Raw genomic sequence first — 15,379 nt, 5'->3', positions numbered from 1 at the left:
AATACAGGTTGCCCCGCCCCTTTACGGGGCCGTCCTGTGAGGACGCCTTCATGACAACTTGGGTGCCCCGTTTGATTATGCCCCTCCACGTCTCACTTCTGGGTATATAAACAGAATAGGTGATAAAAGTAGGGCTGCTGGGGTACTGCATTAGTAGGACCAGGCTTCCATCATGCTCAGGTCAAAAACTGTTTTCTGCACTGTGGAAAGTGTTCCAACTTCCCTGAGCATACACCCGCGTTATTGGCAGGCACTGGAAGTACGAGATTTTTGGCCTCTATCTCTCTGCACTAATTAAAACTATCCTAGTCTTATTCCATACGTTCTGGCTCACACTCTTCACTCCTCTACTCATCATCTTACAGTGCCTTCCCATTGTCATATCTGGCTTGACAGAAAGACTTGAAGCAGTTCAAAGAAAAGTGACAAAACTGGTAAGCGGTTTGCATAGCAAGATGTACAAGGAGAGACTTGATGACCAGAACATGCATACCCTGGAGTAAAGGAGAAACACTGTTGATATGATACAGACATTCAAATATTTGAAAGGTATCAATCCACAAACAAACCTTTTCCAGAGACTGGAAGGTGGTAGAACTAGAGGATATGAATTGAGGTTGAAGGGGGACCAACTCTGGAATAATGTCAGGAAGTAATTTTTCACTGAGAGGGTGGTAGATATCTGGAATGCCCTCCTGCGGGACATGGTGGAGATGAAAACCATAACAGAATTCAAAAACGCGTGGGATAAACACAAAATAATCCTGTTTAGAAGGAATGGATCCAAAGTAGTTTAGTGGAGATTAGGTGGCAAAATATGTGAGGTAGACCTTGGATGTAGAATGAACTGAGTATTACATTTATAGATTTTTGGAGTTTTTCTTCTTCTGCTTGGAGTAAGTCAGAAACAGAGACATTACTACTTGCTTTGGGACTCAAGCACAGCCTGCAGGCAGTTATGGACAAGCCTTGGAGTGTATTTCTTTAAACCATACATCCTTGTTCTTTACAATTTCATTGTAATTCAGCTGTTTCATCTATTCCAACCAAAGCTGATAAACCCCTGATGCAGGCCGGTGTGGCCGAAACACGATTCGTGTCAGGCTTTTATTGATTTTAATAAAGACATTGTTTGGGAAGACATTACATGAGAGAGGACTCTTTTTTGAATCCACTGTGTGTACCTGGTGTTCTTCATTTCTCCTGTGGAGAGATCACCTTCTGTGGTTGTTTCGCTTAATTGGGAAGCAAAGTCAGTGCTGGGCAGACTTTTAAGGTCTGTTCCCTGACTGTGGCTGGACAGATTCAGCTTCAGAAGTTGGAGAACAAGGCCAGTGCTGGGCAGACTTCTACGGTCTGTGCTCTGATCGTGGCTGAATACATTTGGATGGGCTGCAGTGGAGCTTTTCAGGGGCTTCAATGACAACTTCTGAAGTTTTAGAACAAGGACCATGCCGGGTAGACTTCTACGGTCTACGTCCTGAAAATGGCATGGACAAATCAAGATCAGGTATACATATGAAGTATCACATCACACCTTATGTAATGAGTTTATCTTGTTGGGCAGACTGGATGGAAAATACAGGTCTTTATCTTCCATCATCTACTATTTTACCTTTCATCATTCCTGCTTCAGCATCATTGCCCTGTTCCTCTGGAACTCATTTCCACTTTAGCTTACAGCTGAACCCTCATATCTGAAATTTAGAGGTGCCCTTGAAACTCATCTCTTCAAACTGGCCTTCTCACAAGCATAGCCCTGTCCCTTGCTCTGTGACAGTTCCACGATGGTGAGCAAACAACTATCACATGTTCTTGCCACACCCGCCTACCCTCTTATATGTTAAAGAATTGTGTTGTAATTAAAAATTCATTCCTTCTCTTTCCCTCTTAATGACTCTGTCTTACACTAGTAGCCATTTGTGTAGTGCTCCCCTATCCCTTTATTTTTATTTGTTAACTGCGTAGATGTATTTTTTTTTTTTATGATTTGCAGTATATTAAAAAAAAACCCTGAAAATATCACCCAACATTTATAAGCAGAAAATGCATGCAAATCCACATAGCATTATACTCATTGAAGGAAATCTAAACTAAATTAGTTTAACCTGCTCCAAGGTCCTTAAACCGAAAGATCAACAAGTCTATAATGTTACAAGAGACTGCCATAACAAACACTGCCCGCAATTACTTGAGGGCACATGACCTCCCCGTTTATTACAAGAAAGTTTGTTTTGAACAGGAAGCCCTGTGCTATGTAGTTTCCCCATGTTGATAACCATAGAGTAAGTGAACTGGAACAGAATGATTATTTGAAGTTCCCTGTGGATCGTTGACCAAGACTGAATAATCACTCTGGAAGCCCAGTTATTTATTTTCTAGTTCTGAATGTGCTCAGCTTCATCTGTGTTCCCTGAAACTCTTTTTAATCCAGAACTTTGAGACTCGTCTTACAAACGTCAGACACTTAAAGGATCATTCTGTAAATGTGTATATCCTGGTGTGCTGCTTATGTGCTATCCTGTAAGTGTGTGCATATCTCTGATAGTGCATGTTATGTAAGCAGGGCCGTGCCTAGGGTCTCTGGCGCCCCCCTGCAGCCTATCAGTTGGCGCCCCCCCCTGCAGGCTATCAGTTGGCGGCGGCGGCGGCGGCGGCGGCGGCGGCGGCGGGGCCCCCCCCCCCCCCCCCCGTGAAAATGATCGCTCACCACTTGCCACACTGACAGGAATTGTCAGCAATATTCTTAGAAAGAAATTGCTATACATTGCAAAATAAGATAGCAGATGTAAATTCTCAAAGTGGACATATTCCAAACACTAAAATGAAAATAAAATGATTTTTTTTCTACCTTTGTTGTCTGGTGACTTTCTTTTTCTGATCATGCTGGCCCAGTATCTGATTCTGCTGCTATCTGTCCTCTTAACTCCGTTTCCAGGGCTTCCTTTCCTTTCCTCCTTTCTTCTTCATTTCTGGTCCTCAGCTTCTGCCTATTTTCTTCATCCATGTGCAGTTTTTCTCCTCTCTTCCTTTTCCCTCATTTCATCTCCTTCATCTCTCTTCCCTCCCCTCTATGTCCAGCAATTTCTCCTCTCTCCCTGAGCCCTGCCCTCCCAATCCATGCCCATCCATGCTCCTCTGTCCCCTGCCCCCTCCATTCATCCCTTTCCAGCAATTCCCCTCTCTCCCTGAGCCCTGTCCTCCCAATCCATGCCCATCCATGCTCCTCTGTCTCCTGCCCCCTCCATTCATCCCTTTCCAGCAATTCCCCTCTCTCCCTGAGCCCTGCCCTCCCAATCCATGCCCATCCATGCTCCTCTGTCTCCTGCCCCCTCCATTCATCCCTTTCCAGCAATTCCCCTCTCTCCCTGAGCCCTGCCCTCCCAATCCATGCCCATCCATGCTCCTCTGTCCCCTGCCCCCTCCATTCATCCTTTTCCAGCAATTCCCCTCTCTCCCTTCCATGACCCCCCCCCACATCCATGCTCCTCTCTCTCCCATGTCCCAGCCTGGCCCGCCCTCTTCTCCCCCCCCCCCCTTCGCATCCATGCCCCCCCCTTCGCATCCATGCTAAGTAGTAGTAGTCGTTTCTCCCCTGCCCTCCCGCTCCCATTGTTCAACTGCGGCTGCCCACCCTCTTCTCTCCCCCCCCAACATCCCTTTTCTTTTTTTTTCTTTTTAAATTTACCTCCGTGGTGGCGGTTCCAGCAGCGCAGCGTTAGGGAAGGAGGCGGCGCTCCCGACGTCTAGCCTTCCCTTCGCTGTGTTCCGCCTTCTTCTGACGTCATCCTTGACGTCAGAAGAAGGCGGAACACAGCGAAGGGAAGGCTAGAGACGTCGGGAGCGCCGCCTCCTTCCCTAACGCTGCGCTGCTGGAACCGCCACCACGGAGGTAAATTTAAAAAGAAAAAAAAAGAAAAGGGAGGGCGAGCGAGGTGAGCATGGTGCGGCGGCGTCCCCCCCCCCCCCCCCACGAGGGAAGCGCCTCCCTGCCATGCTTACCTCGCTTACCGGGTCAGCACGGCCCTGTATGTAAGTTGGCATAAAGATGCGTGAAGTCTGAGTGCAGCATGAGCAGGGGCAGGGTGCACACTTTTACATGTAGAATAACATCAGTTATCTGGGGGATTCAGTATAGGTTGCCCAAAGTTAAGCGTTCAATTTTGCGCATGGATCCAAGATCCGCACACAAAGTAATTGGCTTAATTGGTAATAACAAGCACTTTATTGGTAGTAAATGGAAGTTATGTGTGGATCTATCCTACACCCTATTCTACAACATGTGCCTAATTTTCATACTGCACAACTCCAAAGGGAGTATGGCCATGGGAGGGACATGGGTGGGTCATGGCTGTTCCCAGGATTTAGACGTGGAGTTATAGAATAGTATCATTTCTGCGACTAACTGCCAAGAGTTGGGCACGAGAATTTCCTCCAGCCTTTGACAATTGCTCATGACCAAAAACATAACATAGTAAATGACAGCAGCTAAAAAACTGAAAGGTCCATCCAGTATGCCCAAGAAGATAAACTCATTTTAAATGGTATGCGATACTTTATATGTATACCCGAGTTTGACTTGTCCTTGCCATTCTCAGGGCACAGACCGTAGAAGTCTGCCCAGCACTGTTCTTGTACTAAAAGTTCTGAAGCTAATGTTGAAGCCCCTTAAAATTTACACTCCAGCCCATCCATATCTATTCAGTTATGATCAGGGCGTAGACTGTAGAGGTCTGCCTAGCACTGGTTTTACTGTGGAGTGGAGGCGTAGCCTAGTGGTTAGTGCAGCGGACCTTGATCCTGGGGAACTGGGCTCAATTCCCACTGCTACTCCTTGTGACTGTGGGCAAGTCACTTAACCCTCCATTGCCCCAGGTACAAAATAAGTACCTGCATATATGTAAACCGCTATGAATGTAGTTGCAAAATACCACAGAAAGGTGGTATATCAAGTCCCATTTACTTTCCCAATTACCGGCATTGCCACCCAATTTCAGACTAAGAATCCATAGATCCATTCCTTCTAAATATTCTAGAAAGACCGTTCCGCTCAGAACGGTTCTCTGGATCACAAGTGCACAAATTGACCCCGGCTGTATGGCTGGTGCAAGTGCTCGTGCCTAGGAGCATACATTCCCAGTTACACTAGTAATGTGTAACGAAGGTGCCTACTTTTCTTTATAGAATATGCACCAATCAGGTGCCCTCTGCACTAGAGTGCTAATGGAGCAGCATTCAGAGCTGTGGACCCATGACACTGAATTATGCATAGAGGAAAGGTGCTGTGGAGGGATGGAACTTGGAGTAGATTATTCCGCGAGGAGTGAAGCGCCCGAGAAGGGTAATAGAGGGTAAGATATTGCTTTATGCACAACAGTTAAGTCAATCCAGTAAAAAAAAAAAAAAATATATATATATATATATATATCACCCCATATATAATACTTTTTATTTTTATTTGCTAACCTTTATTCTTCAAGGGGAATAACAGGGCAATCAAACTGCTTTAGCTAAATGGTTCTCATATTTGGTCTGGAGGCTTTCATCGGTACATCCTGAATGCTGTGAGGAGTATTACCTGCGTACAAGAGCAACGATGTTCCTGTGTCCGATCCAAATTCATGATCAGCACTGCATCCGTAGATACCAACATCTTCTCTGCTGACATTCAGAATCTGGATTTTCCCACTCCCATCCAGCAGCACCCTATGGAAAGAAGTTTATTTATTTGGTGAACATTTATCTTCCACCGATCCAAATAAGAAAAAAATAAAATCAGTTGGCAAATTATAATGCAAGGCACAAAATTACAGTTTAAACACGCACAAAAGAGAAAATTACAGTTTAAACATTTGCACCACCATAAGGGCAGAGCTCTCCCAGTTAAAACAGAGGAGTAAACCTCACCCAGACCTTTTAAAGGAAGCCCTTTGTTGTTATTCTGGTTTGTGGTTCAAGATATGCTGGAGAAGTGTTTAATTTTGATATAAAAAGGAAGCAGGATACTGTTCTTTAGTGGCAGAACCTTCTCATTTGTAACATCTCCTACCCTACCCCCCTCACCTCATATTCTGGTTTTCTTATATAGATTGGTATACGGTTCAATAAATTGAGGAGTCCTTTTACTAAGCTGCGGTAAAAGGTGGCATGCGGTTTTGTAGGTGCGTGTATTGGGCGCACGCTGGGCCAGTTTTTACCGCATCTGCAAAAAAGGGCTTTTTTTTTTAATGGGACGGGAAAAGGGCAAGTGGTAAAACTGAAACCGGTGTGCGTCCAAAACCAGCCTGAGCCCTTAATGCCACCCATTGATCTAGCAGTAAGGGCTCACGCGCTACATGTGCGGTGACCAGTCGGCTTGCGCCAACTGCCGGAAATGAAGCGCTTAAAGGGAAATAAATAAATAAATCATCCAGGCATCATGGGCGAGCACCAAATCTAAAATTACTGCCAGGGGTGAGCGGTAGCCTGGTGGCAGTCTCATTTAGGAATGCGCTGTGTGCACATAGCACCTGAAAGACTTACTGCTTGCTCTCAGTTAGACCCTATTAACTCACTTTCAAATTTTTGTTTTTCTTTCTTCTTTTCTTACTAGTAGCTTGCTTACAATTGCAGAGAACTTTATTAAGCCAACTTTAAATTTAATTCAATCTAGACCTATGCGCTATTCTATAAACTGCATCTGCAGAGAACTTTACTAAGCCAATTTTAAATCTAATTCAATCTAGTCCTATGCGCTAGTCAAGGCCGTGCCAAGGGTCTCTGGTGCCCCCCTGCAGACTATCAGTTGGGGGTGGGAACTACTGCCAGTCTCCTGCAGTAGCTCGGCAATAGTTCCAGATTGGCATGTGGCAAACCTGTTGCCAGGTGCCAACCCTTTAGTAAAAGGGCCCCTAAATAAGCTCCATGGGACACTGACTGTCTCTTTTGCATCCCTGTCAAGCACTTGCAATACATATGATGATAATACTAATAATAAGACAGCACATGTCAAATTAATAAACAAGTTTCAATCTATCAATGCAAAAGGGCCATTCTGTAAGAAAAAAAGTTACAACTGACAGCAAGAAAAAGCACAGCCAATTCCCAAGCAACCTTGTTCATTACGGACCAAAGGCCTCCTGAAATAAAATCCCCTTTGGTTTCTTGCCAGAAGTTAATCTGTGCACAGAAATGTTTTTGCCTCAGAGCGTAAAGATTCCACATCTTGCTGAATTTGTACTCGGGAACTGGTGCCCCAAGCTGGGCAGAAGACAGAGTTTTTTTTTAAGTTCACAGAGTTCTTCACATGGGGGCAAAGATTCTACAATCAAAAAAGATGACATCTTTGCTAAAAGAACATACCACTGATCCTTTTGGAAACTGGAATTTTGTTAATGACATAAGTTGTGACACTCTTATTCTCAGTGTTAGATTGTATTTTCCCCTCCTGCTTCACTCCCCCACCACCTTTATCCTTACAGCCTCCCTCAATTAATTTTCAGATCCCTGGCCCATCAGCTGTCCCTCTAAGATACTGATAGCTAAATGCAGCATAATCATCCTATAAAAATGCATAAGTGGATATCATCCCCAGATTCTGTGCAGGTCAACCTGATCTGCGTATGAACTAATTAGCTAATTAGATGATAACAATCAATTACTGGCATTAACAAGCCCTTAATTGGCTGTAATTTGGAGTTATGTGAGGATCAGCCCATACCTTCTTCTATAACATGTGTACCTAAAGGTTATAGTGTGCAACTCAAAAGGAGGCATGGCCGTGGGAGTGGTATGGGCAGGTCAGGGGCATTCCCAGAATTTAGGTGAGATGTTATAGAATACTTGAATTTGCACGCCTAACTGCCATCAGTTGGGCAGTAAATGCTCACATCCACAGTTAGGTGTGAGAAGCTCCCCAAGTTATAAAGGGTGCCCTTTATAGAATACTGTCTTTGGGCCCTGTTTACTAAGACACGCTACACTGTTAGCACATGTTAAAAACACTAGCGCACCTTAGTAAACAGGGCCCTTAGTGCGGATCATAATGGCACTTAACGTTTGACCCCATATACTGAATCTGCCCCCTTCCTTTTAAATAGGAAGCTGTGTTTTGTATATTTATATATCTATAATCTGTGCACCCTTACACACGCACACACACTCACTTGAAAATTTCCTATTCCTTTCCTGCAGGTAACAGGACTGATCGTTCTTTGGGTTGTGTGGCTGTCAAAACTTAGAGGTCCTTTTGCCGTGATCTCTCAGTGCACCACACGGAGGTCGGACTTAATTTCTTGCAGCCAAAAGGCAGTTGTTCTCCATCAGATCTTAGCGGATTCCTCAGCCAAAGCAGATGGCATTTTCTCACTGTGTGCTCTACCCTAATCCCCACGGTCTAGGCCCAAAGCCGCCGCACATTGTTGGTAAGTGAAGTCTTGCAGGTTGACCACTTGGGGACGCAAAATACTTATCATAAAAGCTCTGCTGTGATGACTGTAATTGTGAAAGGTGAAATTGGCATAGTATAAACTTGGGATGAAGACACAGACTGCTAATTTTAACGCAATGGTGAGGAGCTCCTTGCTCAAGCAGCCATCTCAAGCGATGATGTCACTTCCTCCCTTTGGCACTGAACGTCTGGGTTTGCAGCGCTGGCTAAGGTATAGCCGATTAAGTGCGATATTCAGCACTTACCCAGCTATAGGGCACTGTATAAAGACAGAACTGACTTTTGGCTGGTTAAGTGCTGAAATGCTGACCCGAATGGTGGAATGACCCCAAAATAGCCAGGTTAGAAACAGGCACTCACTGGATATTTTCAACAGCACTAACCAGCTGAAAATGACCAGTTAGCCCCAAACAGGTGATTTAACTAGCTAGGGGCCGTTCCTGGCTGGCTAAATCGCTTTGGATATTGACTCATTAGTTCCTATGTTCCCCTAGATGTGTTGCAGTCAGTAGCCAGGGGTTTTTTGGCTCTACCATCCCGGAGTGGCACCTGCTTACCCATAGATAGAGGGCTTTTGCAGTGGTGGCCCCTAACCTCTGGAATAAACTATTGGATTTTATTGAGTTTTTTTGGAATCTATTTGCATTTCCACAAATTGGTTTAGGCCTGGCTATGATTGGTTCAGCTTAGGCCTGAGAGTTTAGTGCATAATTCAACTGTTGGGAGAGAGTTTTACTGTAAATATGGATTTTATGGAATATTTTTAGTGGGCTAGTTAAGGAAATTAATCGAGAGGGTAGTGAAATCTTTGTGCTAGAACTTACATATGAATTTTATTGCTTTATTTTGTTTTCTGTGTTGTAAGTCCTCTGTAGCAGTTTCCCGGAGGTGATTGATAGTCACCTCTGCTGCATGCCCAAGCACAATCAGTGCCAAAGACAGCAGACCCAGGCCCAGGCCCAAGACTCCAGTGTAACAGCAGGCAGTACAGTTGCCTGAGTCCTTCCAACTATTTTTTTTAAGATATTGAATACTAACAATAGCAATAAGTTTAGGTAACACGCATAAGGCCACTTTCCTTTCCAAATTACAAGTAACATGTGTGTGAATTAGTTTTCAAGATTAGCAGTTAAGAAGAAATAAACTAGCAGGATGCTGGAGAGTTGGAAAAATTCCATCTAGCAATATAATTGAACCGTGTGCTTGTAATGGAAAATCTGTCACTGTGCTGTCCCAAGCTATTAATACTTGAAGTGTTATATGTCCCTGTGGAATACGCCTAGGCCTCATGCACTTGCAAAACAATATAAAAATCTAATCTTGTAAGTCTCCGACTAAACTGGTAGACTATACAACTTCTGTTACAGCTGTCGATCACAGAGATGAAAAATGGCAAATTTCAGGCACAGAACATGGGCTTCTACGCTTTAAAGCTGTGCAGCAAAGAAACAAAGAAAAAGTGACTTGTGTGGTTCACTATTATGAAAATATGCACAATAGTCTAGTATTTGGAGTTGCTAAGATAGTTCACTGGTGCCCTGAAGTGTTGCTCCCTTAACAATACATTTGCTAAGACATCAGTGCAGTGGCGTAGCAGGGGGGGCTGTGACCCGCGGTGGGGCGGTTCGCCGTTGCACCCCCCCCCAGGTGCAACACGATGACACCCCCCCTCGACCAGCTCCCGCACCCTACCTTTAAAAAGAATATCGGGAGGCGCAGCACCTCGCGCCTGCCCTGCACGTAAAAGAAATGTGGACCGTCGGGCCTTCTCTTGCTCTGTCTGTCCCGCCCTTGCGGAAATAGGAAGCGTCAGCGGAGGGCGGGACAGATAGAGCGAGGGAAGACCCGATGGTCCACATTTCTTTTACGTGCAGGGCAGGCGCGAGGCGCTGCGCCTCGCCTCCCGATATTCTTTTTAAAGGTAGGATGCGGGAGCTGGTCGGGGGGGGGGGGGGTGTCGATTCGCCGAAGGGGGGGGAGCTGGCAGGGAGCACCTCCCCCTGAGCTGACACCCGGGGCGGACCGCCCCCGCCCCCCTTGCTACGCCACTGCATCAGTGCAATTTTCAATTCTTTGCATCCCAAATACACAGACCAGGGAGTTGCTCATTACTGAGCTGGAGAACTTACAAATATGCATTTATTCCAGTCTATTCTTGATTTTCTCTAATTGGGTAACTCATGGTAATTAGTGATAGCTCTTTTAATGTTTTATGGTTTCCGACTGTTAATCTGGTCATGAGCCCTTGAGCCCAGGCAGAGGCCTAGCGTAAGATCTTGGCCATGGCCTAGGGTAGACCAAACAGGCCCTACACACAACCCCAACCACCAAGCCCCACACACACAGGACAAACAACTAGCACCACCAGAAAATGGGAGACAGAGCATTCAGGTGGGCCTCACGGCCGATCAGGAACCCACTCGTACAGAGTCCAAGCATGCGGGCCTCAAGGCCGAACAGGAACTCACTTGTACACTGGGAAGGGAGAAAAGAACAACGGAGGGTCCCCCAAGGGACTGGAGCACAAGCAGCGCACACAGCGCTGGCAAGAGACAAACGGGAAAAGGCGAGAGACAAGAGCTTCTAAAGGAACACACAAGGCTGTGCCACAGGGCAGACAGGGATACAGGAAGCCCCACAAGGGAACACACTAGGCTGTACCATACAGCACACACAGGTAAAGGGAAACCACCTATAAGAATACACAAAGCTGGCTCCACAACGCACAAGGATAAAAGGAACTGCTTATAGGAATATACAAGGCTATGCCACACAGCACCCAAGGTAAAGGGAATTCACACACAAGAATGCACAAGGCTGACCACACAACACAGAAGGATAAAGGGAACTGCTTATAGAATACAAGGCTGTACAGCCCTCAAGGTAAAGGGAAGGGTAAGCAAACAGAGAAAGTTGCATACACAGATCAGATAAGGAGCACTGCTCACCAGAATCAGGAAACAGACTCAGCAAACAAAGGGAAAACAGGCAAAGGGAAAGGCTACTCCTGAAACACCGAACTGCAGGAAGCAGGGCTACACGGCAGACAACGGTGAAGTAAACAAAGGGAAACTTAAACAAATAGGAGCAAATACAAGGGGGACTGCCAAACAGAGGCAGAACCACAGGGAGCAGAGCCTAAGCTTAGCACAACAAAGGGAACAGAAAGAGAGAGGGAACTAATCAAACTAACAAGAACTATACAAGGCACAAGCTTACCACAGATAGCACAACACTAGAGAAGCAGGGAACAGACCAGGTGTAGTGAAGTGAGGCAATCAAGGTCATGCTGGGAATACCCAGCACACACAAACAGAATCAACAAGCAAGGAGGAGAGAAGCAAAACTCCAATGTATAGCACAAGCAAGCTTCAGATGAGCAATCAACGCTAAAGCAAAGGTTGTAGGGAAAGGTAAGGTTAAGTAGATCTTGCCTTCTGATGTCTACAGCTACAGACTTCAGCTCAAATCCTGACAGGCCAATGAGAGGCAAGTTCCAGCCATTCCCCTGCCTGTTTAGCAGATTCATAACACTGACACTGTCAGCCCTATTTTAGACAGGCTGTACAAATAGGAATTGAGTTGTGAGACTCACGTTTCACCTGTATTTCAGAACAGAATCTGCTGATGTAGCGCTTGTTCTAAAATACAGAAAAAAATGGATGTTTATGTGCTATGTGCAGGCAGCATAACCATCTATTTTAGAAAAATAAATGTACAAAATATTGATGAGTTCAAAGCCAGCATGTAACCGGTTATCTTTGTGACCCATCAATATTTTATACGAATGCGCTCACAGTGACTGGTTTTCCTTGCCAGTTTGGAATTGGGAGCGATAAAAACCACTGGAAGATTAAGGGATCAAACCGCCCCAATCCCTGCAGTGGGATAGCAGCTGTTTCCAAATCCTAATCAGGCTTGGTAGCCAATCTTTTAGGATATAGAGATTTAATACCCTTCTAAAATGGAAAGTAAACTTCTATGAACTTGCCACACCCCTGTCCCACAGAAGACATGCTCAGACCACGCCCCCTTTCCATCTGCATGTGCATGGGTTCGATACGTGCATATCCTGACTTTGTAAAATGGGGACTTACATGTTTATGCAAGATGTGGAGGGGCATAATCGAACGGGGCGCCCAAGTTTTCCTGGGGCCGTCCTTGCAGGACGGCTCCGAGAAGGGGCGGGGAAACCCGTATTATTGAAACAAGATGGGCATCCATCTTTCGTTTCGACAATACAGTCGGTGACGCCCAAATCTCAACATTTAGGTCGACCTTAGAGATGGTCGTCCCCGGTTTTCGGTGATAATGGTAACTGAGAACGCCCATCTCAGAAACGACCAAATCCAAGCCATTTAGTCGTGGGAGGAGCCAGCATTCATAGTGCACTGGTCCCCCTCACATGCCAGGACACCAACCGGGCACCCTAGGGGGCACTGCAGTGGACTTCAGAAATTGCTCCCAGGTGCATAGCTCCCTTACCTTGTGTGCTGAGCCCCCCAAACCCCACTCAACACAACTGTACACCACTACCATAGCCCTAAGGGGTGAAAGGCAGCTCCTATATGTGGGTACAGTGGGTTTGTGGTGGGTTTTGAAGGTCTCACATTTACCACCATAAGTGTAACAGGTAGGGGGGGAATGGGCCTGGATCCGCCTGCCTGAAGTGCACTGCACCCACTAAAACTGCTCCAGGGACCTGCATACTGCTGTCATGGAGCTGGGTAAGACATTAGAGGCTGGCAAAAAATTAAAATTTTTTTTTTTAGGGTGGGAGGGGGTTGGTGACCATTGGGGGAGTAAGGGGAGGTCATCCCCGATTCCCTCTGGTGGTTATCCAGTCAGTTTGGGCACCTTTTTGAGGCTTGGTTGCAAGAAAAAATGGACCAAGTAAAGTCGGCCAAGTGCTCATCAGGGACGCCCTTCGTTTTCCATTATTGGCTGAGGACGCCCATCTCTTAAGCACGCCCCAGTCCCGCCTTCACTATGCTGCCGACATGCCCCCGTGAACTCTGGTTGTCCCCGCGACGGAAAGCAGTTGAGGGCGCCCAAAATCGGCTTTCAATTAAGCCGATTTGAGCGACCCTGAGAGAAGGACGCCCATCTCCCGATTTGTGTCGGAAGATGGGCGCCCTTCTCTTTCAGAAATAAGCCTGTAAAAGTTTAATGCTGGTTTATGCATGTATCAAACACAAATTGAGTATGTAAAATGAGAAAAACTATATGAAAGAAGAACATACACGAGCCTCACATGGACAAGCTATGGAAGATTTTCACTTATCTGGATGATGGGATATAGTGAAGGCAAGTATTGCATAATCGCAGTAAACTCAGCTTATCATAGTCAAACTATTACTCTTCTTTTCCTACAAATACCATTATTTATTCATTTATTTACCGCCTTTTTGAAGGAATTCACTCAAGGCGGTGTACTTCGAAAGGAGTGAAGCCTGTGAAAACTGGGATTGCTTTAATCAGTGGGATTTGAATTAGAGATTTGAGTATATGTATCGTTAAATAATTTCTGGTTTTTAAAAGAGAGAGAATGTAATCAGATGTATTATTTCTAACTAAAACCTGGATAATAAGTATGTTCTCAATGAAATGAATTGACTATACGCCGTATTTGGTCTTGAGGAAGCCAACCAGATGATCAATGTGGAATAGTGAAGTAGATGAGTAATATCTGGGGATAATCAGGTTTTCCTTTTTCTGTTTACTGTTTAATTGATCTCCTTGTCTTATTTCACTCTCCCTGTTTTTCTTCACTTTGTGGTCTAAGAAAGAGAAAGATTGTATATAATCCATATGTCTAGTTGGGATTGTTTTCTTCTTGTATTGTATTAATGTGCAATCATCTCTGTATTACTGTTTGCAAGTGACCCTTGTAAAATGAAAAATTATAAATAAATGATTAAAAAAAAAAAGAATAGAACAAACATGACCAATAGACAATTACAGCAGTCAAAATATTCAAAAACAATACAAAGTATGGCATGGTATACCACTTACAATGTCAACACAAAATGTAATAGAACATTATAGTTGATAGTGAAGGGTAAAGAAAAGATGTACCATATAGATAGGTATGAAAGTAGGAAGAGTTAGAAAGTAAGGTGATTGATTAAAGAAAGTTGCACATGAGGTCATAGAAATGGTTAAATATTATCTCAGCTAGGGTAGGAGTGGCTAAACATGTCCTGCTGCAGTATATGCAGCCTGAGTCACTCCTTGTGTGTGTGAGTGAGACTAATGAGTTAGTTACTTCTTCCATTAAAGGCCTGGTTGAAGAGTCAAGCTTTCACCTGCTTCCTGAAGTAAAGATAGTCTTGTGTTAAGCGCAGCCTTTCAGGCAGTGCATTCCAGAGTGTGGGGGCTACTCTGGAGAAGGCTCGCTTGCGGGTATCACATCGTGTAATGTCTTTTGGAGAGGGTGTGGTTAGTTGAAAGTCTTAGAGTCCTTGGTGGTGTGTGGAGGATCATCCTATTTTTCAGGTACTCAGGGCTATTTCCTTTCAGGGCCTTGAAGATCAGACATAGAGTTTTAAATTTAGCCCTGTATTGTACTATGCCCTAACGATCCAACTTAAATGCCTGAATCCTGCAACACAACGATACTAATACTTGAACTGGACATAACTTAACGCTTCCTCCTTTCTATTCCCTTATGTGTCTGTCACACATGCACCTTATTATACCATAATATCACTCTGTATTTGTCATACCGGAAGGCGATTGCCTCATGTTACTATGTAAGACACACTGAGCCTGCAAATAGGTGGGAAAATGTGGAATACAAATGCAACAAATAAATAAATAAATCAGTACAGATCCGAAGACACAGAGGGAAACTTCCCTTAAGTCTCTCTCTTCTCCTCTCTTACATTGTTAACTTTATGTAAACCACCTTGGATGTACCACAGAAAGGCAGTCTATCAAGAATTAAAT

At 44.8% G+C, this 15,379-nt stretch overlaps 1 protein-coding gene across 2 annotated transcripts in view; it reads right to left on the bottom strand.

Moving 5' to 3' along the window:
- ADAMTSL3 (ADAMTS like 3) overlaps positions 1-15,379 on the bottom strand; it is a 650,803-nt gene that overhangs the window by 63,323 nt on the left and 572,101 nt on the right. For both annotated transcript variants that reach the window (XM_030189627.1, XM_030189628.1), the window contains exon 22: positions 5,579-5,706. In XM_030189627.1, the coding sequence (XP_030045487.1) occupies positions 5,579-5,706 (128 nt within the window). The remainder of the gene's footprint in view (positions 1-5,578; positions 5,707-15,379) is intronic.

This window comes from Microcaecilia unicolor, chromosome 1 (assembly GCF_901765095.1).
Source record: "Microcaecilia unicolor chromosome 1, aMicUni1.1, whole genome shotgun sequence".
NCBI classification, from domain to species: Eukaryota; Metazoa; Chordata; class Amphibia; order Gymnophiona; family Siphonopidae; genus Microcaecilia; species Microcaecilia unicolor.
The sequence above is the reverse complement of the archived record's forward strand: the minus strand, read 5'-3'. Positions and strand labels throughout refer to the sequence as shown.